The 23330-nt window shown below is 41.7% G+C and overlaps 1 protein-coding gene across 1 annotated transcript; it reads right to left on the bottom strand.

Moving 5' to 3' along the window:
- Positions 1–1215: 1215 nt before the first annotated feature.
- On the bottom strand, positions 1216–21151 carry taok1b (TAO kinase 1b). The gene is made up of 21 exons (XM_026181461.2): positions 20562–21151; positions 11463–11721; positions 11019–11090; positions 10669–10770; positions 10547–10592; positions 10364–10460; positions 10124–10237; positions 9720–9811; positions 9149–9242; positions 8845–8926; positions 6069–6236; positions 5643–5849; positions 5276–5410; positions 4825–5061; positions 4578–4706; positions 3601–3684; positions 3314–3433; positions 2974–3213; positions 2653–2865; positions 2271–2453; positions 1216–2046 (listed from the first exon to the last, which is right to left on the bottom strand). Exons 2-21 carry the CDS (start codon positions 11592–11594, stop codon positions 1552–1554), a joined length of 3042 nt encoding a protein of 1013 aa, XP_026037246.1. The 5' UTR covers positions 11595–11721; positions 20562–21151; the 3' UTR covers positions 1216–1551.
- Between the last annotated feature and the right edge of the window lie 2179 nt (positions 21152–23330).

Here is a 23330-nt window from a genome sequence, read left to right as displayed (position 1 = left end):
GCATTTCGGGCAACTGTGAATAATAATACTTCCCAAAGCTTCACGGACGTTTTTATACATTAATAAATTTGCCTGCTGCTGCTGACTGTGTTGCCAATTTACATCCAACTCAGCTCACAAAGGCTAAGTGTGCTATTTTCAACGCACATGCATTTATAAACCAGGCTTACGTAATGTTTGCCTGGGCGAATAAAATGAATAGCCACTACATGTTTGTGTAAATGTGTCCGATTAACAATTAAGAGTGGGTGAAAGCCTACGCCAAAGTGCAAATCAAGACATTCAAGGCTTTAACTTGAGTGTTCTTGAGGTAGGCCAAAAGGCTTGTGTCATTTTTTTTTCTCTTTTCTTGTTGTTCCTAACTGCATAGTGCATCACTAAAATGGTGCCAAATCAGATTGAAATTGTATTGCAAACAAGTGATGAGTGAACACCAGTTTTGAAACTGTTCAAAGTTGAGGTTAGGTGCTGCTGAAAACCCATCTCTGTCATAGGGCCTGCAGACTAATAAGGATCCAAGTGCCCTTCAGACTGGCCTTCCACTGGGCAGGTGTGAGTGAAGGCCAGAGGCCTGTGGAAACCCAAGAGCTGAGATAACGGAGCTGAACACGAAGGACAAGTGGCTCCCTTGGCCACGTGGCATTAATGTCCACTGAACTGCCTTTCTCCGGCACAATGTGTTTCACTACACCACAGTATTGTTGGCATGAGTAGCTATAACGACAAATCCAACTCTGCACCTTTACCTTTGGCAGCTGGGCTCACGGTCCTCAAGAAACCTGCATGGCACTCGCACCAGAACGTACGCAGCTTTGTTTTCCATGAAAATGATCTCGCTGAAACTTCTCACGTCAAGTCAGCTGGATTAGCTTTGGAGCTGGAATTAATACTGTCACCACAACTGTCCCCCTGCACTGCAGCTAAACAGTCAGCAACACCCACAGCTATTCACTTACAACGACCTTCGCTCTCTTTCTCGGTCCATTAACTTCCTCAGCTGCGTCAAGCGTCGCTTGAAACAGTCCTTCCGTTCTCTAGTCTTCCCCCAACTACACATAAATAATCTAATTTAACTTTTCATCAGTTTAAATCTGGTTTGAAGGACAAGCTCAGCACCTTTGTGCACAATCGGTCCCACTTGGGTTTAAAACAATACTGTGAAACAGAAGATGGCAAACAAACCACTCTCAATAGAAAATTAACACACTAGTTTGGGATTGTGGCAACAGAGACTGATACGGCAGTAACAAACACACACAGCAGTGTATGCTGCAGTAAAAAAAACAAAAAACAACAAGAAAACTACTATTGCACTACTGTAAATGGCCCTCGGGTATCTTATTAGTCTCAAGTCTTCTGGGTTTCCACAGACTGCTGCTAGCAGTACACTGATGTAGAGCAGTGGTGACAGGAGAGCGGCTGGGCTCAGGTAAACCCAGCCTCAGTACTGTGCAGTGCGAGATGTACTGTGGTATGTGCGTGATGCGTGTGTGTACAGTTATCTCGGAGCGAGATATTAGCTTTAAGACAATTTGTGTGTGCGTGTGTATTTTAGGTGTATGACAGGTGGGATCCATTGGAGATCTGAGAGGTGATGCTGGCGCTCCTGCTCATGCCCTGTTCACTCCTCCCCCCTGATGACGTCCTCCTCATAGCCTGCGGGCTGTTCCTCACCCCTCCCGCACCTCCTTGGCTACCCCTCTGACTACCCCCACCAGGGTGGTGGAGGCTCCAGGGTGGTGGGCCCCCAGCCAGCATGGGGTGACCCCAGGACTGCTGTGAGCTGGAGCCCCCCTGGTGATGACTATGGTGACTGCTTCCTCCACCTCCTCCCGGCCAGTGGCCTCCCCCCTGAGCCCCCTGGCCTCCTCCTCCTCCTCCCCAGCCTCCCTGAGAATCGGGAGCCAGGTTAGTGAGCACCATGTTGCTGAAGCCCAGTCGCATGGACTCCGAGTCAAAAGCCTCGATCTCTCGGGCCTGGCGCTCCAGCAGTGAGCGGATTCGCTCCAGACGCTCGTTTTGCAGGGAAAGCATTTCCTCCTCGATCTGGGGACATAAACACAATGTGACACCGGAGAAAAAACAGGCAACTACATTGTTTGTATTACTGGCCAAACGTATGAACAATCCCAGCGTACTAAAGATAAAACAAACTGTATGTGCAACACCTACAGAGAATTGGTACATATAAATGCAGAGGTAACCGCAGTCCTGTCACTTCCCAACATGCACTCAGCCACATCCCGACATTAGACAAAGGCTATTCTTACTTTCTGCTCCAGCAGAGCCCGCCGCAGAGACACCCTCTGCTCCAGCTCCCTTCTCTCCTTGTCGTGCTGTGCGTCTGTCTGCATCTTGATTTTGCTCTGGTAAGCATTGAGCAGCTCAAGCTCCTGCTGCAACTGCATCCTCAGCACCTGACACTCCGCCTCCTGAGCTTCATCCAACCGCAGCTAAGGGAGGGAGCAAAGAAACAGACCTACATAAACGGGTTCTTCTGTGGCTGTTATGCATTAAGAAAACATTAAAGATGCCCTTCACAAATATATTAAACAAATTAGCTTTGAATAATCTATAGATACATTTTCACTATGTTGCTCAGAAATGACTTATGTTTGATAAATGTTGCAGATCTTCCTTTATGAAACTTACAGCCTGTGTGGAGAGCATTTCATTGATGGAGTGGTCATACTGCTCGGCGAGGATGGCCAGCTTCCTAGTCTGCTCCTCCTTCAGCCTCTTTAGGACAGCCTTGTGGTCGGACTTGGGTGTCGTCTCGAGCAGATGGTTCCTGAGGGCCTTGTACTGCCGAGTCTGCGTTTTGCAGGTCTCCTGAAACTGCTTCTTAATCTGAAGCTCCTTAGACTAAAGGGGAAAAATAAAAGTTGAATGAGATGAGAATAATTCCAGTTAAGTGTTGATAGTAAATTATTTGTTAAAGGAAAAAGAAACAGTCCCCATCTTTCTGTGTACCTTCAGGCTTTTGGGCTGCTGCCGGACCTCCATGACATGCTTGCGCCTCAGCTCCCTCTCCCTCCTCTTATTGTACTCCAGCTGGTTAGTGAGCTCTGTCTGGTGCTGGGTGCGTATCAGCTCTGCCCGGGCCTTCTGGATTGTTGCCAGATGCCTGAACTCCAGCTCCTGCATGGACTCGTGATGCCTCAGCAGCATTGCATGCTCCAGATCCTTCTGCGTTTGACGTTTGTTCAGCTCCTAAACAAACAAACAAAAACTCAAATACGTATCATAAAACTGTGATCTAAAGCGAGACTGTGTGCTGCTGGGTATATGTTTCTCCTGTTTCTCTCCACACCTCTCTGGCCAGGTCCTGCTCCACATTGTGTCTGGCGATGAGGATCCTGCGTTTGAACCGCCTACACTCCAGCTCCAGATACTGCCTCTGTCTCCTCAGCAGGTTAGCCTCCTCCTCAGCCTGGAAATAAACATTATGGTTTTGTAATAAATAACCATAGAACTCATACTGCCAAAAAAATAATAATAATAAAATAAATCAAAGAGACTCGGCAAATAAAGCTTTGTGGGGCAGACGAGTAAAAATCTCACTTGTTCTTTGAAGGGTACATATTGAGCGATCCTCACCTGGAAGTGTTGGATGTTCTCTTTCTGCTTGGACAGCCACTCCTGCTTCTCTTTTTTGGGTGTTGACTGGTTCTCACTCAGCTCCTGCCACACAGGTGTCGTTTAGCTTTTTTTTTTTTTTTTAAATATGCAGGGATTCAGTTTGACACAAAAGCATTTGAAGCCCTGCATTCCTTAACCTGCGCCGGTCAAAATTCACATCTCACAAATAACTATTTAAACCCACCTTCAAGCAAAAATAAATGAAGCGTGTTCCCGGTCTTTGTCTTGGATGATAATAAATTAAAAATATTTGAGTTCTCGACTGAAGTGAAATGTGTTTTTGTTTTTACCCTGCTAGCAAAATGGGAAACGGGGGTGAGATCCACTGTACTCATGTCTTAATCATCCGGGCCACATGGACTTTAGGCTGGAAAATTACGAAATAATTCTCAATTTTCAGGAACCATTTGAATTTCCTCTCTTGCCTAAAATGGTGGAGGAGTCATGGTAATGTGAAGCGCACATGGTAAAATCTAGGCAGAGCTGATTTTGTTCAGACAGCAGTACCCTGTGAATGCTTTATGAGACATGGCAGCAATCTCCTTGTAAAGCTCGTCTTCTCTTCTCTTCAAACCCATTACAATTATGTCTCTTGCACAAACGGAGTTACAGTCATTTAAAAAGCACTTGTAAATTAGTAGATGGTGAGCTAATAACTCAATAAAACTGAGACAAACATTGAATGAAAAAGCAGCCAATGTCCAAAGAAAAACTGAAAATCTGCAGAACCACTGAGTCAGACCACATTGATAAATTACAAGTCTGGCTCAGTGGAAGCAAAATATAAAGAAATGAGGGGTGACTCAGGACTTTTGTGCAGTACTGGATATTGTAAATTTACTAATTATTATTTATATTAAATTATAATTTAATTATAATTATTTAGTCTGATAAACAGGCTGCATTTATTATCTGCTGAGGCGGATGTGCGTTACCTCTTTGAGCTGCTCTTTGCGTAGTTTATACTCCCGCTTTTGCGACTCCAAGAAGCTGCTGAGCTCCTTCTTCTGCTGAACCTGAATGTGCTGCTGGAACTTCTTCTCATCGTTGGCAAACGTCTTCAGCTAAATCGAACATGAATGTAGTTTAATATCATAATGTGAGCATTTCGCTGTTGTCTCTACAGACTATTAACTGTGTTTTTCCTCTGAATTAATATTTTAGTTTCGTTTGTCTACATACGTCTTTTTCCAGGGCCGCTTGGTGTTTTTTAAGCAGCTTCTCCATCTCCTGGGTGAAGTTGTTCCTCTGACTCTCCAGCTCTTTGTCCAGCCTCAGCCTGTGCTCATCCATTTCCCCTTTCAGCTTGTTCTCCAGGGCCATTAGGTGCTTCTGATGTTGCCGCCTCATGCGTTTGTATCCTGACATCTGCTCCCTCAGCTCAGAGTCCTGCTCGTGTTCTTGCATCTCACGTGTCACCTACAATATGACGATGAAGAAGAATTATCAGAACGTTGTTGTTACACTAGGACATTCCACTTATCTGATTAGACACTTGTGCTTGTGAGTGGTAAACAAATCTACTCGCAAGTCTCCACCAAGGAATTTTAAACATTTGCTAAACATATAACACATAATATTTCAGTCCTTTTGTCAAATCAAAGGAAGGTTTATTAAGCAAATGTGTTCTTACAAGTGATGCTGTGCGTATAGTGGCAAAGTGCTCTCTGTTGCGGTAGTGCTTCCTCGGGGCCTGAGCTGGTGTTGGCTGGGGCTCAGTGGGCTCACTGGTGGCCGCTTGTTCCAAAGAGAGACTCTCTTCTTCCTCCTGGAGGGGGGTAAGACAACAGAATAATTGAGAAGATACACTACACAGTGTAACCGTGGAAAGAGCACATTAAAGACACTTGGAGCATTGACATGTATGCATGGTCTGAGAGAGTGAAGTGACGTAACTTGAGCCCAAGCTCCCAGCAAAGCCATGTGAGGCTTTATTATAAACTGAGATCAGAAGAATCCACCTTTAAATTGTTAGCATGTGTCCGAGTCGTTTCACCTACCGGTTTGAGGTGTATGACTGAGCTGTTGGACATGACTGTGTGATCTCCTTCCATTAGGTCCAGCTCACTGCGGCTGTCCTGGGCTGCTTCATTCAGGCTGTTGACAGAGCTGCTCTGGGAGCTAGCGCTGATAGACATGCTGGGGATGGACTGATTACTGCCAACGCTATTCACCGTTCCTGTCCGACCTCCACCAGGCTCCAGGTCCTGAAGACAAAGCCGAAAGAGTGGCGCAGAGAAAGACGGCGTGCGAGGGAACAAGAGGAAGAACGAAAGACACAGGAGACGCAGACAGACATGCATACAAACAAGGCATTTAGAGTTACTGAGGAAAGCTCTTTTAAAGTGGCAAATTCATTTGTGTGCCCACATGAAGCCTGTTCTTGTCGCTCAAGTTTGGATGCTAGCCAGCAATCGTCCACACACCTCGTCTGCATCCTGGGCTTCTGAAGTGGGCCCATTGTGGGCCTCCTGAAGGAGGATCTTCTTCATCTTTCGGTACTGCAGGTTATCCAGCTCTCGTACGGCATCCTTGGTTCTCTGAATGAGGTCCATCAGCACAGAGTCTGGACGCTCACGTTGCAGAAACTCGTGCTGTGGGGCGGTGAAAGGAAAGTTACTTGCATGTCCATTTTTAACTGGTAGGTTTGAAAGTAACGTGACAGGAGACGGGGAAATAACATCAGAATGACATCAGAGTACATTTCAAATATTATGAATGTGATGATGGGATATTCAGTACTGCCAAAAGATATTGAATGCAAGTGATGAGGTCATAGCCCTGGGATTTAATGGGAGGATGACTCACGCCAGGCAAGGTTGTCTCATACTATGCCCGATCATTGCTGTCCCTTCTCCCTATGCCCCTAACCTCTATGCTGACCTGCACCAACAAAAGCCTTACAGCCCAGGCCTGGGTATACTGCTTCAGGATCAGCAACTCAAGAGCAACCACACCAGTTAAATTGGGGACAAAGGTGCTCAGGCATTGATTGATTAGTGTCAATCTAAGAGTGATGATCCCATTGGTGTGTGTTTACGCCTGAATATTAATATGTATATTCTTTGTCTGAGAATGACACAAATTAATTGTTTTCAGGCAAAAAACAGGGGAAAATAAGCTGCATGTGTGAAGAGTCTTTTCTTGACTGATCAAATATATTTACATGTCAGAAGTTCTACTGAACCACAAGTGAAGCTTGGATTTTTACACTGCAGTCTCATAACATTAGATGAAATTTGCAAGTTAGCATATAATAATAAGTTACAGTATCTGCAAACAAAAGAAACACCTACACGAACTGCTCTGTCATGGAAAGCTCCCAGCACACAGTTCCCAAACACATAAACACTGCACTAATACTACTGACAGACTGTGGATTATCTAGGAGGGAAGTAATTTCACAAATAAAACTGCTGGAACTTAACTTGCATCCTCTGTAAAAGCAGAGGGCTAGCCGCTTGATTATTATACACCTGTGACAACAACACTGAAAACACCTGAATTCAGAGGTCAAGAGGTGCAGCTTAATACCTTAATACTTTCCTGTCTTGTCTCTCTCCCCTCTTGGACATCACATTTTGGGTTGTCTAGACCAAAATACAATATTTTGCTCTACAGGGGCCTGATATCCACTTACGAGGACGTTATACTGCCACTGTTCTATCAAAATTTAAAACAAATGTCCTAATATGTGGATCTCATTTTTCTCAGAAACAAAAATCAGGTTAAAAAAAAAAAAAAAAATTGAAAAAAAAATCTGGTAATTCTTTGTTTTTACATTCATCAGGTCCCAATCAGCCCAAATAGCAAAAAGAAACTAAGAATGCCACGAAAGAGTTCGGGAGGTTAAAGGAAGTTTTTCCTTCCCACTGTTGCCAAGTGCTTGCTCATAGGGGGGCGTCTGATTGTTGGGATTCTCTCTGTATTCATTGTAGGGTCTTTACCTTAAAATATAAAGCCCCTTGAGCGGTTGTGGTTTGGCACTAACCCTAAGCCCAAGATCCTCAAAAGGAACATGTGTTATATTAGTTAGTCAGAAATAAAAGTTAACCCTTAATATATAACATTAAAATCCCAGAATGAGTGCCACAATAGTTAAAATGTCAGCGCATAAGCTACTATTACATTTTGACAATGACTCTTCCTACCATGTGCCTGCTTACCAGAACCTCCATGTATAAGGGGAAGAAATGTGCACAAGAGCAGATCATCCAGACGACTGTCTGTGAAGCTATGACAGTTATGACAGCTAAGAATAATACCCAAGTAGATAAAGTCACGCATTTCCTCGTAAGATTAAAAGGCATTTGCTAGGCACTTTAATGCTGGGCATACACTGTGCGATTTTTGGCTTATTTTGAGCCGATTTTTCAGTCGTGCGACCGTTTTGGTTATCGGCCCGAGTTTCGCCTTCATCGTGTGTCGTGCATCGTGTAGTATACGTGAGGTAACGAGAAGCTTTTCTGTTATAACCTTCATTTTATGGACGCACAGTATGAGCACTCAGATCGCATCATAGCATCGGGCTGTATAGTGTGAGACCCTGCATCATGACCTACAAACTTCTAACCCCTGCGAGTCAATCGTGCAGTTTGAGTAGAAGCTGAATAAGGCGACTGAAGAAAAAAAACAAACAAAAACAAACAAACAAAAAAAAAAAACGCAGTGTTTGCTCAGCTTAAGGTGGTTAAGTTGGGCTACAACTCACATACAGGAAAACCACACTAAGCAGCAGCTAAAAACACATTTCAGCTGATCTTGATATAGGCACAGTTTTATAAGTTGACATTTAAAAAAAAACCAAAAAAAAAAAAACCCAAAAAGACAATGTGCAGTGTTTTCATACCCTAAGGGCAACTTCCATTAGCAACAGAGAGTCTATTAGCAGGCTAAACGACAGCTGCTCAGTGACTTAACGATGGACCCTGAAGTCACATCTCCATAGTAATTACAGCAAGCTCTGTGTGCATGTGTGTGTGTCTGTACATGTTTTGGTTGTGTGTGTCTCTGTCAGTTTATCCGGAAACGGAGGATTAAAGAATCAAAATAGAAGCTTATGTGAGGAGAGAACAGAGTGCAAACATCACAGGGAGCTTCATCAACAGAGGGCTCGTCAGTATCACATCTTAGCACAGTGACCCTGCTGCTCTCCGTCTGTGTTGCAGTGTACGGTACATCAGCACATGTGCGCACACTTACACCCAACATGTCGTCAGAGTGCGGTCGGTCCTGGGGGATTTTCTGAAGGCAAGAATCGATAAAGTTTCTAAAATCTTCTGACCTGGAACAAAGACGAGGAGAAGAGAGACTGTCAAAAAACAACGACACAGAGAGTGGGCATCAAAAACAAACATCATTATTTCAGCTACAAAACACTAGATATAGATAGAATAACTCTCTGCTGGCATCCACAAAAAATATACACCTTTGTTTCACATCCCCAGCAGACATCTGAATTTAACTACACAGACGATAAACTGTGAGTGCATGTGTGACACCTCACCATTCACTGGACTGCAGCGTGGGGCTCTCATTCTGCGCTATGTGGTATAAGGCACTCATTGCATTCATGTTAAACAAGGGAGGCTTCCTCTCCGCTGGAACAGAACGACATCAGTCAGACACCAATTTAATTACAGGGTGACTGGTATGAGTAAGTGAAGGGTTAAAGCTGCCTTTCACAACTGATGAGAAGTAAAAAAAAAATACCCAACTGTGATCAGTAAACACTACTGATGCAACAAAACATCACAATCACTTTGTCAGGGAAAGAAAATCCTTAATCTTTCATTTCCAGTAAAAGTAACTTTCTCCTGCTGTTACATTTTTATTGATACAATAGAGGTGGCGTGGTGGTACACTATTAGCACTAGCACCACACAAGTTAAGATAACTGTTGATTCTATATTGGCCCACGGGTGTGAGGTAGATAAAGTTAAGACACATAGAATAAAGCACTGTATGAATGTCTGGTTAAATGTGGGTTGCAGGTTAAAGTGCTTTGAGTTCTCAACAAGACTAGAAAATTAGCTTTATAAATGTCAGTTCAATCATACAAACACACTGTCACTCACCTAATTCTATACAGGTAATCCCTAAGGACCAGACGTCCACCTTTCCATCATACTGGCCTTCATCCATAGCTAGAATCACCTCTGGGGCCATCCTGGATAAATTCAAGGAAAAACATAAATCAGGACAAGGGATCAGACAAAAAGCCACATAATATAAATATAGGGTAAATTAATAGTAAATAAGGCAAGGTCAAAATCCTGTTACTGATTACAGTATCAAAGCATTTGACTATATCGGCAGGCATGGGTATGAATATGAAAATATACAATCAGTTCTGCTCAATCGCTGCTTTTAACAGACACCCACTTAAAGAATCGATAAATTCAGTTCTGGTTTATGCACGCAAAACATACACACACGCACGCTTACACTTACACTTTAACTTCATACAGATTTCACTTACCAATATGGCGTTCCCACAAAAGAGTTGGCAGGTGAGGCAATGGAGGCAGAGCCAAAATCTGCCAGTTTGACTTGGCCAGGCTCAGTCAGCAGGATGTTGCCAGCTTTCACATCCCTGAAAGAGAGAGAGAGAACATCACAGCATGTGGATAAGTGGAGAGATGTAGTGTTTACAGTTGCTTCCTAAGATACTTAAAATATCATAAAATAAAATAAACAGTTGATTGAGGACCTCACTCACCTGTGGATCATATTATGGGAATGAAGGTAGGCCAGCCCCTGCAGAGCACCATGTGTGATGGCAGCAATCTCAACTTCTTGTAAAGGTTTTTTATGAACTGCAGGAAAACAACCAGAACAATGTGAACTCACTCAAATATCCACATGTCATTTAGAAGAGTAAAAACAACTGTTTGCTTCTCACCTTCTAGCAGGTCAGAGGCCGAGCCAAGACAGTACTCCATCACCAGCTGGAAACATGACATCATTTTAAGAATAGCGGTGCTAGGCAGCGTGAGATTATGCATGCCTGTAAGCTAGACTCACCCATGCTGTGTGCTCACGGAGGTAACATCCTTTATATTCTATACTGTTGGGGTGCCGGATCCTTTGGAGGAACTTCACCTCCTTTATGATGTCCTGCCATTTCTGTTGGTGAAATAAAAATTTAAATGGAAATCGTTGACTGGCTTAACGAACCAGAGGTGGCTGTGTCTGCAGCAAAGTTACTGATTCAAGAAAGTGAATTCCACTTTGCTGGAAGCTCAGAAACAGCACAATGTTCACCTATAACGTTCTTTTTATATTTGGATTTGGATTATTTGGCATCAATGCTTCATGATTTGCTGCATCAATTTGTGTTTTTTCGATCTATTTTCTGGCCACAATTTTCTCACCTCATTAGACTGTTTGCCACTGTAGGACATCTTTTTAATTGCCACCACCTCATTTGTGCGCACATCCCGTGCCTGGGAAACGAGAAGGACACTGTTGGTACATGCTGCAATCAGAACATACACTGTAACATTAATTATCTGCATTTGACATGTTGTTTATCAAGATCTCTTTAAAAGATGGAAGTAACTTTCGAGTCTGAAAAATGAAGCCAGGAGTATGTTTAACCTGCATTCTCCATAATGGCCAAAAGGCAGGGACACCTCTGAGGACATTTACATCCAAATAAACACTTTCCTGTGGAGTTTATGGGCTCAGTGTTACACTATTTAACTGATTTTATCACTTTTTAAAGTGAACAGGTTTTTTTTTTTTTTAAACCACTCATCTAATCCAAAGTGACTCTGTCTTTTGTTTGTGTCAGAGTAAAGATGCAGTTCTCTTACAAAGTAGACGGCGCCAAAGCTGCCATGGCCAATTTCTCGGAGGTCGGAGAAAAGCTTCTCTGGATCTTCTTTGAAGAAAAGCTCAGCCACCTCCGGATCCTTGAGGCTCCCTGCCCTTACGGAGGAGGGCATCCTGGTTAATGTAGTCCCTTATCACCCACGCAAAGGCGATGGGACTATCTGGCTGCTGAGCTATGGCAAAGCAGCTGAAGATTCATCTGCGGTAATCGATGACCCTAAGGAACCAGTACATGGGCGCCTGCATGGACAAAAAATGAGACAGAGACAGCGAGATGTGTTAGCAAGGACAAGATGAAACACATTGATCCTGCAGAGGAGGAACAAGAGTTTGACGATACCAGCAAGATGAGTCAAAGACCTTCAAAGAGGAAAGAAGGAAATCTGAGCACAACTTTGACCTAAAAGAAAGCAAAAATGAAATATTTTCTCAAACGCTTGTTTGCTCACAGGGTGACAGGGCAAGAATATAGCTTTATATTTCATGAAAAGAAAAACACAAAAGACCGAGTTGGTCAGAAAGGTCACCTCTGAACTATATTATACTTGGTGATTTTGGCCTTCAGCTACTGACACTAATTTAACCGCTGAGTCATCACTAGCACTGCCTCAGCAATTACTGTAGATCTTTAAACTACTGGGATGACTGGACAATACAAATATTCCAACACAAGAATTGATTTCATGTCCACTGCTATGAGCTGGCCTGCAGAAATGAAGGGTAAGCTGCACTGACTGATCAATCCTGGCATAGGGCTAAATATTTGCATCATCGGACTCACAACTAACACATTTACATATGCAAGATTAATACTGTTTACAAGCCTCATTCAAATTATGTACAAAAAAAAAAAAGCTATCCAGCTGACTGTTAAAAAAAAGAAAAGAAAGAAAAAGAATTGGGAAACAGAGTCCTCAAAGACAATAAATATTCTGGACAGAATGAAATACAAACTGTTAATATAAACATGCTTAAGTAAGAAAAACAGAGGTCTAGTCTTATTCTATTGGATTCTAGTGAATAGAGATTCAGATTTTTCTAATTCTGCCATAATGAAAAAAAGCAAATAAGCTTAAAACTTTGCTGTTAAGCAAACTTTTAAGCTTCATCAACAATAAACAGGGGTCAATTTAACTATACACGAAACATTTAATATACAGGTATTGACATTTTGCATACATGTGACCACTATCCATGGGACATTAACTTCTAAGCCAGCAGAAGTAGTTGAAGTTTGATAGCAGTTGCTGGAAAAATAAGTGCTCAAGCCCCATTCACACCTGTCAGTGACTGCTTGGCAACCACCCGTCGCTACCAAAAAGAATGCATTCTCCAACCAGTTGGCAAAAACCTCCTTGTGATTGCTTTGGTTGCTACCATATTGTGAGATTGCCTGTAGATTGTATCAATGTGACAGACTTGTCTACAAATACTGGCCAGCCGCTCTGCTCTCACTTTGGGAGTGTGGGACACAACCCGGGAATGGAGAAGGTTTGCCTTCAAAAGTAAAAGTTGCACCTTTTGAAACATGTTGACTACCGCGCTAAGGCACAACTTTTATTCTGAAGCTAAACCTTCTCTACTTCTCATTTGGCTGGTAGTTAGGGAGTATTTGAAGACAAATATGGAAAGGTTTTTTTGGTGCAGCACCTTCTTTGCAATCAATTTCACCGAGCGACAGCCAACAAACTCCAGGAACCACTTGCCAACCAGTTGTGGAATTAACATTGTTCCATAGCAACCAGTGATTATATCACATGCAATATGGTAGACAACTCTTAAGCACATACTTGACATCATGCATGGAACTTCAACAGCAAGGTTTTACTTGGTGTGAGATGCTAATGTGAACTTGTGTGAATTTCCCAAAATACACATGACATCCAGTCTCATGTTGGTCAAAGGGCCAACAGGAGTGCTGGACTGCCAAAGAAAAGCGAAACTATGCATTAGTGTTCCAATGAAAGGCAGTGCATAACATCTTCATGTCATGTGCTGCCAGTCAAGCTCATCAACATTTTTCAGTAACGATATGTAGCATGTACACAACAACATCTACATATGGCAGTTTTACCGCATTAAAAAAAAAGCAGATGGCACGGCCATGTTAACTTTAAAGTTAACGCTTAGAGATGTGATTACACATGTACCGTGTACTCTGAGATTTTGGGGATTTTGTGCGTGAAAGTAGAAAAGCTTCAAACCAGTGTTGCTGACAAATTAAGAAAAATATCAGCTCTAAGCTAAAAGCTCGTCGCAAAGTCAGAACGATATACTGACAAAGCATTCAGAGCAGCAGCAACAACCAAAAATGTTAACAACAGTCTGCTGTCAAAGTTTTCTGTGATTTTTTCTAGCAGACATGTGACTACACTTCCTCATAAATGCACCACACTGATCTCACAGATTGCTACAATGCACGGCTACAACATTACATGCTAACAAGCCTTTTATTTCTATTTAACATAAGCAATATTAACAAAGTCATTTATATATATTTAGTTATATATTTAAAACGGACTAGAATGAAACCATTTTAGTCATTACATTAAAAAAAAAATATAAAAAAATAACACATAAAAAACATACAACAAAAACCCAAATAAATAATCTACTCTTAGGTTTCTTTTTTAATCAAAATAAATTATTATTAAACTTATTAGATGCATAACAATAACATTATTTTGGCAAACTATACTTATAGAAGTGATACTTGGCGGCACTTTCTATAGGTGAGTATATTTGGTAGTGTTGAATGGCAGCTTTGAAACAAATTTTATTCTCTCAACAGTTTAAAACAAACAAACAAACATCTATTAGCTTAATCTTTACCTCACCTGTTTTCTTACATCTGTGCAAGACGGAGCTGCTTGAGCCCCATACTCAATAAATGCCAAACACAGAAGTATTGCGACCAGAAATGAACACAGATGCCTCATTTTGCTGAACCTCTGCACTCTTTTTTTGATCCACCATCTGTCTTTACTGTACTGATGAAAGTAGCCATAGAGCCCCTCACAGCTGTTAATGTTCGGTGATAGTACTTACTACCCTGCATTACTCAGCATACCCTTTAGGCCTCACTCACACAGCCCTAGAGATCTGTTGAAACCAACTGGCAGGAACTGGTGACAAGGGAAAAGTATGGTTTCTGGAACCGGATGGTCAGTGGTTGCTGAAGGTTGCTGGCATTTGCTAGCATGAAATTGATGACAGAGAGGTATACGGTCCTGTACTGAAAATTGCTTTACATTGCTCTGGTCACTAGCAAGTTGCTGTGGTCATCAGTAATTTATATGGAAGATGCCATCTTGTTTGGAAACATTTGGAAACTATTCACCGAGCAATAGTGTGAAAGGTGAGATACAAAATGGAAAAGATTCTCCTTTAAAGTAAAATTGCTTGGTTCTATTGGTAAGGCACAACTTTAACTTTGAAGGCAAACATTTTCTGTTTCTGGTTTGTGTTGTGCCTTTTAGTCTCACTCCCACCTGGCAAGTATTTTCCAAGTGTTTGCAGACATGTCGCCCTTTTTTCAAGTGCACCTAGAATACATGGTGTTTGCAGACATGTTGGTATCTTCCATGTAAACTACAGAAGGCCACAGCAAAGTAATCACGAATCATTAACTCAATAACCAACCAGGGAATACATATTACACATTAATACACAACAACTGGTGTCTAGACCTGTGTGATTAAGGCTTTAGCGGTGTTATTTGGTAAATGTACAGTTACTAGTTTTCCAAACTATATACATTGTAATTACTTAAATTTTCCATGTTAAATATAATTCAGTGTAAATGAATTATATATTTTTTAACCACATTAGAACTGTACCTGATAAATATGGCCAGTTAATGCAATCATTGTCTCAGTGGAACCTTTAAAGCTACAACTTTTGACTATTCACCGTCATGGTGGTATTTAAAAAATGTGTGCCATCCAGGAAGTTAAAACTGGTACATCTAGTATACCGTCTAGCAGTTAGAAAGGTAACCGAAAGGTAATACAAATGTAACTACATAATTTCTCAATAGTGTTTTGCAGTGGTCATTTATTACAATGGTAATTTTTTCCCCTCTCATGCTAGATGCTTTTCTATTCACATAATTATTACACTTTAAAATGTAAAAGATGCAGGTTTTCTGTTAGTGTAATGAAGCATAACTTAAAAAACAGCAGTTAAAATGGTTAATTGCAATTAGGGCTGGGCCATATCATACCGTTCACGGTAATACCGATATAATGTTGGGCAAAGATAAGAAAATGAAATATCGCGATAGAATATGGGTAAAACTGCTTTGTATTTTTGTATTTCATTGTGGAAAATAATAAATATATTAAACACTAGAATATGGGTAAAACGCACATGCGCAGTGCCTTTGTTTTCATACGCACATGGCGGAAAAAGCATGGCGGCGACGGTCAGATACACAACAAAGCACTATTTTTGGTAGAGCATGCTAGCAGGCCGTCATTATTACCGTGTTGTTTGGAAAATACGGCACACTTAAAATCAATCCTTTGATTTTTCTGAAAATCGACAGCGCCCCTTATAATCCCGTGTGCCTTATGTATGAATTCTGGCTGTGTTTACTGACCTCGAAACGATTTTATGTGGTACACGGCGCTCGTAAATCTGTCAAATGTTTTAGTAGGACTTTGCTAAGCTACAAACCCACACTGCTTGATGGATTGTCGGAGCATTACAGCTATCGTAGGCAGGAGCCTATATATATGTATATATTTTAGCATTAGGGGAAATACAGAAACAAAAGGAGCAAAGATTAATTCTAATTTAAATAACACTGCAGAGAAGTGCGAATCAAGCACTGAACGCTGTCACATGAATAAATCTGGAAAAATCTGAGCTGCATTGCTAGATGTGTGTAAGCACATGCAATTATTAAGAGGAGAAGTGCTGGACACTGTTCTGCTTTACTGCTTGAGAAAATGGATTCTCTCTCGAAGAGTTATGCGAATTGATTTCCTCTGCACTGTAAAATTCACCATGATGCCTAATGAAGACGCAAGCAATACACAAACCTGAGTAGCAATGGGTGTGATTGAGAAGCGGGGGGAGAGAGAGAGAGCGAGAGAGAAATGGAGAAGGATAATAAATAATCAAATAAGTTATTGATTCCATAGTGAATTTCTCTCAGCTCCACAGGATTAGCTACAGTGGAGCAATGCTGTGGCCAGACGGCTCACCAACAGCAGAGAAAAATATGTACAGGATGTTCCAAAGAATTTTAATAGAAGCCAATTGAAACCCATCCTAAAACATCCATTACTACAACATAACACATTTTAATTACTGTTATTAATTAGACTCCAATTAACCTTTTTTTATTCTTGAAAGCGGATGATTCATAGTCTTATTTGGCAAGCTGCAATTACACCAATAATGGCTTTGAATACAAAATGTAATACCAGATTAAGTATGAAGGTTAACATTGCTCCACATGTTCTGGTAGCCACCACACTAAACATACTGTTGGAGCGATTACTCTTCCTTAGTTCCTCAACACATCCATGTTACACCCACATGCTTGTGTTTAGTTATTTTTGGGCGATTACACCCCCTCACTGCCTACTGTACTTGACTGGAGTTATTAACCAGAATACCTATGATCACCTATGGATATGCTTCCCCCCCTCAACAGAACTGCTGGAATTTAATAGTTTTGTTACGTTTGTTATATATACACACATATTCATACAAATGGTGCCTAGAAGATGCTTTATGCTGTACTGTTAAATAATTCAAAATAGGAATGCACTTAGTTGATACATCTCATGACGTGATCATGTATCAGCCTGATGTAACTGGTCCTAGTGAACTCCTCCTTATTCATTTCTTAGAACATTCTCAAAACACACGCTTAATTAACACACAATAATTAAAATCTTCTCAAGCCCAAAAGAGAAGCATGATTGTAGTTACAGCTCATAAACGACCCCAGTCGAGGTACTAATTTTTAAAAATGAAAAATGAAATATGTCATGTGTAACTCATCTGTGCTTGAACCAGTCAATAAACTGAGTTCATGCTTTGTTAATTACTCAGCCGCCCCATTAAAAAGAAAAACAATAACTACAGCACTGCAACATCATATAACTGTTTGTTCAGAGAAAATGTTAATTTAATGAACTGCATGTGATGTTATTAAAATGGCTTACACGCAACATTTGTATCCCTCTGGGATGGAGGGTGGGGTGTCCAAGCTCCTGCCTCCCAGACCGATTACAGATTGTGGCTTGCACTGAGTAGAGGAAGTGAACGCTCTCTAGCTAAGCTACCTAATGTCAACAACACATCTCAATTTCTCGTGCCATCGCAAAGCTGGTGATGGAGAGGAGAGACGCAGTGACCAAACGCTAAGAAGACTGAACCATCCAGTTTCTATCACAAAGCTCTATTTACACCCCTCCAGTTGCGACAAGTGTCAGGAGCGTCAACGACATGCCACAGTTACTCTGAACAAGAGAAGGGAAAACAAATGCATTTAAAATGGCCCCTTTAACAGCAAATACGGGCATCCACACACCAAAATACTCATATGTCTCAGTGGATGTGGTTCGTCAAACCGGATGGGCTCCTTGGTCTAAGGACTTTTTGGATTTGAGAATATGCATAAGTTCTGATAACATTAGATTACTACCTAATCTACAGGTCACATCTTAAATTCATCTGATTCCTGATCCATTTACTGTGCTGAAATAAAAGCAGGTCTCAATGGGTTATCAACAACAGAACAGGTGTATTTTTGGAGTCTGAAAAGGCATACAACCCGAGCAGGAAAAATGGGCTTGCGTGTGACTCAGGTGTACAAAAGCTCAACTGCTAGAAGTTTAACGTCATTGCTGTGTATTGCACAACTGTCAGAAAAACATGCTAGCCCTAATATGAAGAGCTGATAAGCTCTAAGGCATACACTTTCATAGTACAAACTACTTCTTCATTCACATCCCTTACTTAAAACATGGTCAAATAGACTCTTTAAACCTTCAGTTAATTGTAATCAAAATAATTAGCAAAATCTGAGAGTGAACTTAAAGATTATGATTGGTTTTAAGATACAGGATGCACAATGTCAATCTTGAGACATTTTTGTCTCATTTTAAAGTGTGTATCCTCAGTTGATCACCTGAAAACAATAAAATAAATGTGCCTCCCTACCCCCGACTTCTTGCTCTCACTCTGACTCATCAAATATGTTGTTGGTCTCCAAGTGTTAAGCAACCACCCTCAATTACAGACGTCTCCCCTTATTTCTCCTTATTATGGAAAAAAGAATCTCATTAAAAAATGAGTCTTATTATCTGTGTCGCTGACCACCGCTGATGTCAAAAGATTTTTTAAAACACACCCATGATGCACACAGATGTAATATATATTTTTAAAAAAAGGTATAGGTGCTACGGTTTACATCTCCACGATCATATCATTTTTTCCCCTCTCTACCATACTACTGAATGTTGAACGCCACAAATGGAACCTGAGGATCACTATCATGGTATCACTTATACCAGCTATAAAAAGATTAAATACAATAATAAGGCACTGTACAATCAATAAGCTAAGTAAGGTTCATGGTATTACATGTGAAAGCGTATTATATATTATTCACTACAATAAGGCAAGACTACTACTGGCTGCCTTTGATCTCAACTTGAGCAACCACTGCAGGCTTTGCTCTGGTGTCTAATCCAGTTTTCCTGAGGGCGCTTAAATCCATTATGCAGTTTGCTCATATTCAACATCACCCTGATATAACACTGGCAACAACTTTTTAAGGGCTTCTCCAGCAATCAAGACACTGGGCACCACTCACTGGTTTGTAGCTTGACAGTGTGAACGCACTGTTGTTCTGACAGTCATGCAGACATGTAAATGAACAACTGGCAGGTGATCAGATGAGACCAAGTTATAATGAACCTGGAAAGCAGACAGACAGGCAGCCTGCCAGAAAAATTAGTGATCAGTGAGTAGCAGAGAAAGTCCTGTTACATTGCACACAAAGATCTAGAGAAGGCATGTCAGCCACCAAGCCTGGGACATTTGAGAAATCACCCCAAACAAAGCGCAACGCCTTGGATGCATGATGAACTTGGTGCCACAACTCCGGCGTTACTGAACCACATTCAGTGCCGTGTTGCCTCCGTGTGCGGCTGGTCCTCTGTGTAATGCATAAGTTAGGCGACAAAGACGCAGATAAGCCAGGCAGAAGGGAAGCTTGCCGAGTAATATCCACAGTTACGCAATATCAACACTGAAAACTGAAGAATGCGATTCACGTCAATGCACTAAAAAAACAAAACAAAACAAAACAAAAAAACCACACCAGCCGCCGACCGACGTGAGCGCTACCCGTTCTCGCACACGGCAAAGATGATTTGTCAGACTGTGCTGGCCAACGCCGCTTGTAAACACAAAGCCAGTGAAAGCATGCGACATACATAGGATGAGCCTGGGCCAATGTCACCTACCGCTACACTGCATAGCTTTTCAGACAGTACGAGGTCCCTTAGAGGTAAACAAACTTGTCAAGCAGACACCCTCCTCTCCTCAGAGGCGAGTTTCACTCAGTGTTGCCGTACAGCCACAGTGGACAAAAACAAAACGAGGGAGTGGCACTGCTTTCAACCATAGTTGCATAAAGCGGATTAGCATGCTAAAGCAGCTAGCTAACGCTGCTTAGGTAAAGCAATCTGTGCCCATCCTTTTACTACCATGATAACAACTCTCGATTTAGCTCCCCAGCATTTCCCCTTGTACATTTGGATCAATTAGAGACATGTCACATCGCCATTAAAAACATACTGTCTTCACACTAACAATGGGTGACTCAACTTGCCCAATAAGCGGGCTAAAAAAATCTGTTGATGTGACACACTGTAGAAGTTGTGACAGCAACTTTTGGTTAGCTGGAAAATAGCATCGTATTTGGCTGGCTAACTCGTAAGATAAGATATATTGAAATTAAGCTCCGTTGCAGTATATAGCGTTGGGAGAACAAATCAACACACACAGAGTAAACGTTAGCAGAACGCTAAAGTTGGTTATCAACTCACCTTGTCAAGAAAAGAAAAATGAATCCACACAGGTTGAGATGAAGTGGGGGTATGAACGGCTGCTTAATCCGGTTACTCGGAAACAGAGCAGGGCAAGGTGTCTGTGGCTAAATCACGGGCAGGCAAAGCAATCCGGGCAAATCAGAGTGCGGAATTCGCTAGCCGATAAGTTAGCAATGCTAATTCGCTAATCTAACCGCATAATTGCCCTACCCAAATACAGACGGTCATTCTGCCCAGTCCGATTATTCTCCTTAGCAATAACCGATTTTCGTCAGCAAGTGAAAATAATAAATATTTATATGAAAGCGAAGCAAAGAGCTGAGCTGGATAACGATTGACTGCCAAGCTTAAACTGTCACAACGAGCTGCAGGAAAGGCAGGCAGGGTACTGGCCAACCAGCTAGCTGCTAACGTTAGGAAGCAGCTAGCAAAGTTTCTTTACAAATAAGCAGTTCCCCAAAAATGGCGGCGGAGAGAATCACCTCCCTTCCACCGTGAAGGAACCGAGGAGATAATGAAACAAACAGGAGTCCGAGCGGCTCAGGAGCCAGCTTTAACTGAAGCGAGAGTACACGTGTGACAGTTTTGGAGGTGGGGGGGTGGGGGACTCGCCGAGGTTGTTGTCCTGCTGCACCCCGCGGGCTAAATGTTGCCCCCTCTCTCCCTCCCTACAGTTTGCTTTGCCATCCAACAACTCCAAACACAGAGGTGTGTGTGGATGGAGAAAGTAATACACATAATGACTGTCAACATTCCCTTCCCCGCGATTTGTTCGACCTTATGCACTTTCAGACACTGAGCTGTATAGCTGTGTAGCTATATATATATATATATATATATATATATATATATATATATATATATATATATATATATATATATATATATATATATATATATATATATATATATATAAAACATTTGTTTGTCTGTGGACAACAGACCACGTCCGTGGAAAAATGGAAAGAGTAGAGTTTATTTACGAGGACTTAATTCTAGCATACAGCTATGGAGAAATTGTGCATAGTCTATTATAATGACATTATTGTATAACTACAAGATTCCCCTCCTCCCCAGTTTGTGCTCTGTGAGATTTACGGAATACTCCGGGTCGACCTGGAATAAAATACGAAGCAGGTTCGTGCAGATGACAGATGATCAGTCATGCTGTGTTTACATCAGGGGAGCAGCACACGCGTGGGTTTTTATTTACGCTGCCAAAAAACAATGGATGTCATTCAGATGTTCCAGCTGTGACGTACACAAAGCTTTACCAATAATTCAGAGGAAGCTCACACATGCAGCAGTACTCCGTACTGCGATATAGGATGTATATGCGCTGTGCTTGGCAGCAGAGAGGTTAAAGATGGACATTCCACAACAGGCTGCAGGCTGGGAAGCCAATCAGCTTCCAGAGCAGAACTCAAAGGGCTATGATTGGTTGCTTGGCATCCCTGTTGTCATGATGATGGGAATCAGGTCCTGCCTGTGTGGTCTGTATCCAGGCGCAGAAGTACACTGATACAGATGGATAGGCTGCAGATCTCGCAGGCCATGATGCGCAGATAAATCTATCTATCTATCACCCCCCCCCCCCCCCTCTTCACCCACCACTCAGAGTGTAATGACGCATTTGGGTTTGTTCAAACTAGAACTGAACATATTTGAGATGTGTTCTTGTGTAGAGATGCACTGAAGAATCATCTGCCCTCATGTTTCCCAGAGATACATGCACAAACAGATGCTTGTGGTCATGTGGCAGGGACTACCAGGAAGCACCCCCCCCCCGGGCACTCATTTTACACCGTTGCTACTTAAAAGTGCAGTAGCTGAATTTCCATTTACACCACAAATTTAAAGTTATACCACAGTAAGTCTATAACTATGTAGACTGTCTTCTGGGGGTGTCTGAGGATTATGGACATTACATCTCTTTTCCCCTCCTAGAGATTTCCAATTTATGTTGTTTATGATAACTGATTTACCCGACTCATCAGTTTGCCAATTGTCTTGTTTAAAGCAAACATTTATCAAGACACCCACAGGTCTTATATACATAACGGCTGTTGTTCCATCACTCCCACCTGTGTAATCTTCAGCTACCACACGAGGGCACACATGTGAAGCTTTTGGTATTCCATAGCCGGCTTGAAATGAGGACAAAGACCCCTAAATACAGACATTCTTCGAATCTCATGTATGAAGAAGAAAATCAATGATCTGCATTTAGTTTGTTCAGTTTCAGGGTCTTGGCATTGTACACATACTGGCAGACTCTAACAATGGAGGCACTGCTAGTCATTGCTAGGAGGATGTTACCTTGTCTGTTCATTACAGGCCAAGAAAAACATATTCTACATCCTGGCATTCTTCATCTGCTCGCCCATGAGGTGAAAACAAAGCCTTTAAAACATTTTTAATGACGGATGAAGGGAAAAGTCATTTGAGTTAAGCTGATTACAGCACTACATTTGCTCCAACACTAAAACACAGCAGGAATGCCCACTTAACACAACAGGCTGCACTTAATACTACAGCAGCACCAAAACAGAGGGTCTGAAAAAGACGAGTAAACCTAGCAGACAGCTCATACAAATACATAAACGTCAATGAGCGATGGAAGACGGAAAGAAGTTCAATAACATTTTAAATCCAAAGATCTGAACTGGGATGAGTGAATGATGAATAAGTGTAGTTTCTGACATATATTGTGACACAAATACAAATCTAAAGCATCCAGACTGTCTTTTAAAGCTACAACAAAAA

Source organism: Astatotilapia calliptera, chromosome 10 (assembly GCF_964374335.1).
Source record: "Astatotilapia calliptera chromosome 10, fAstCal68.1, whole genome shotgun sequence".
In the NCBI taxonomy this organism is placed as follows: domain Eukaryota; kingdom Metazoa; phylum Chordata; class Actinopteri; order Cichliformes; family Cichlidae; genus Astatotilapia; species Astatotilapia calliptera.
Note: the sequence above shows the minus strand (reverse complement) of the source record. Positions and strands in the feature narration are given on the sequence as shown.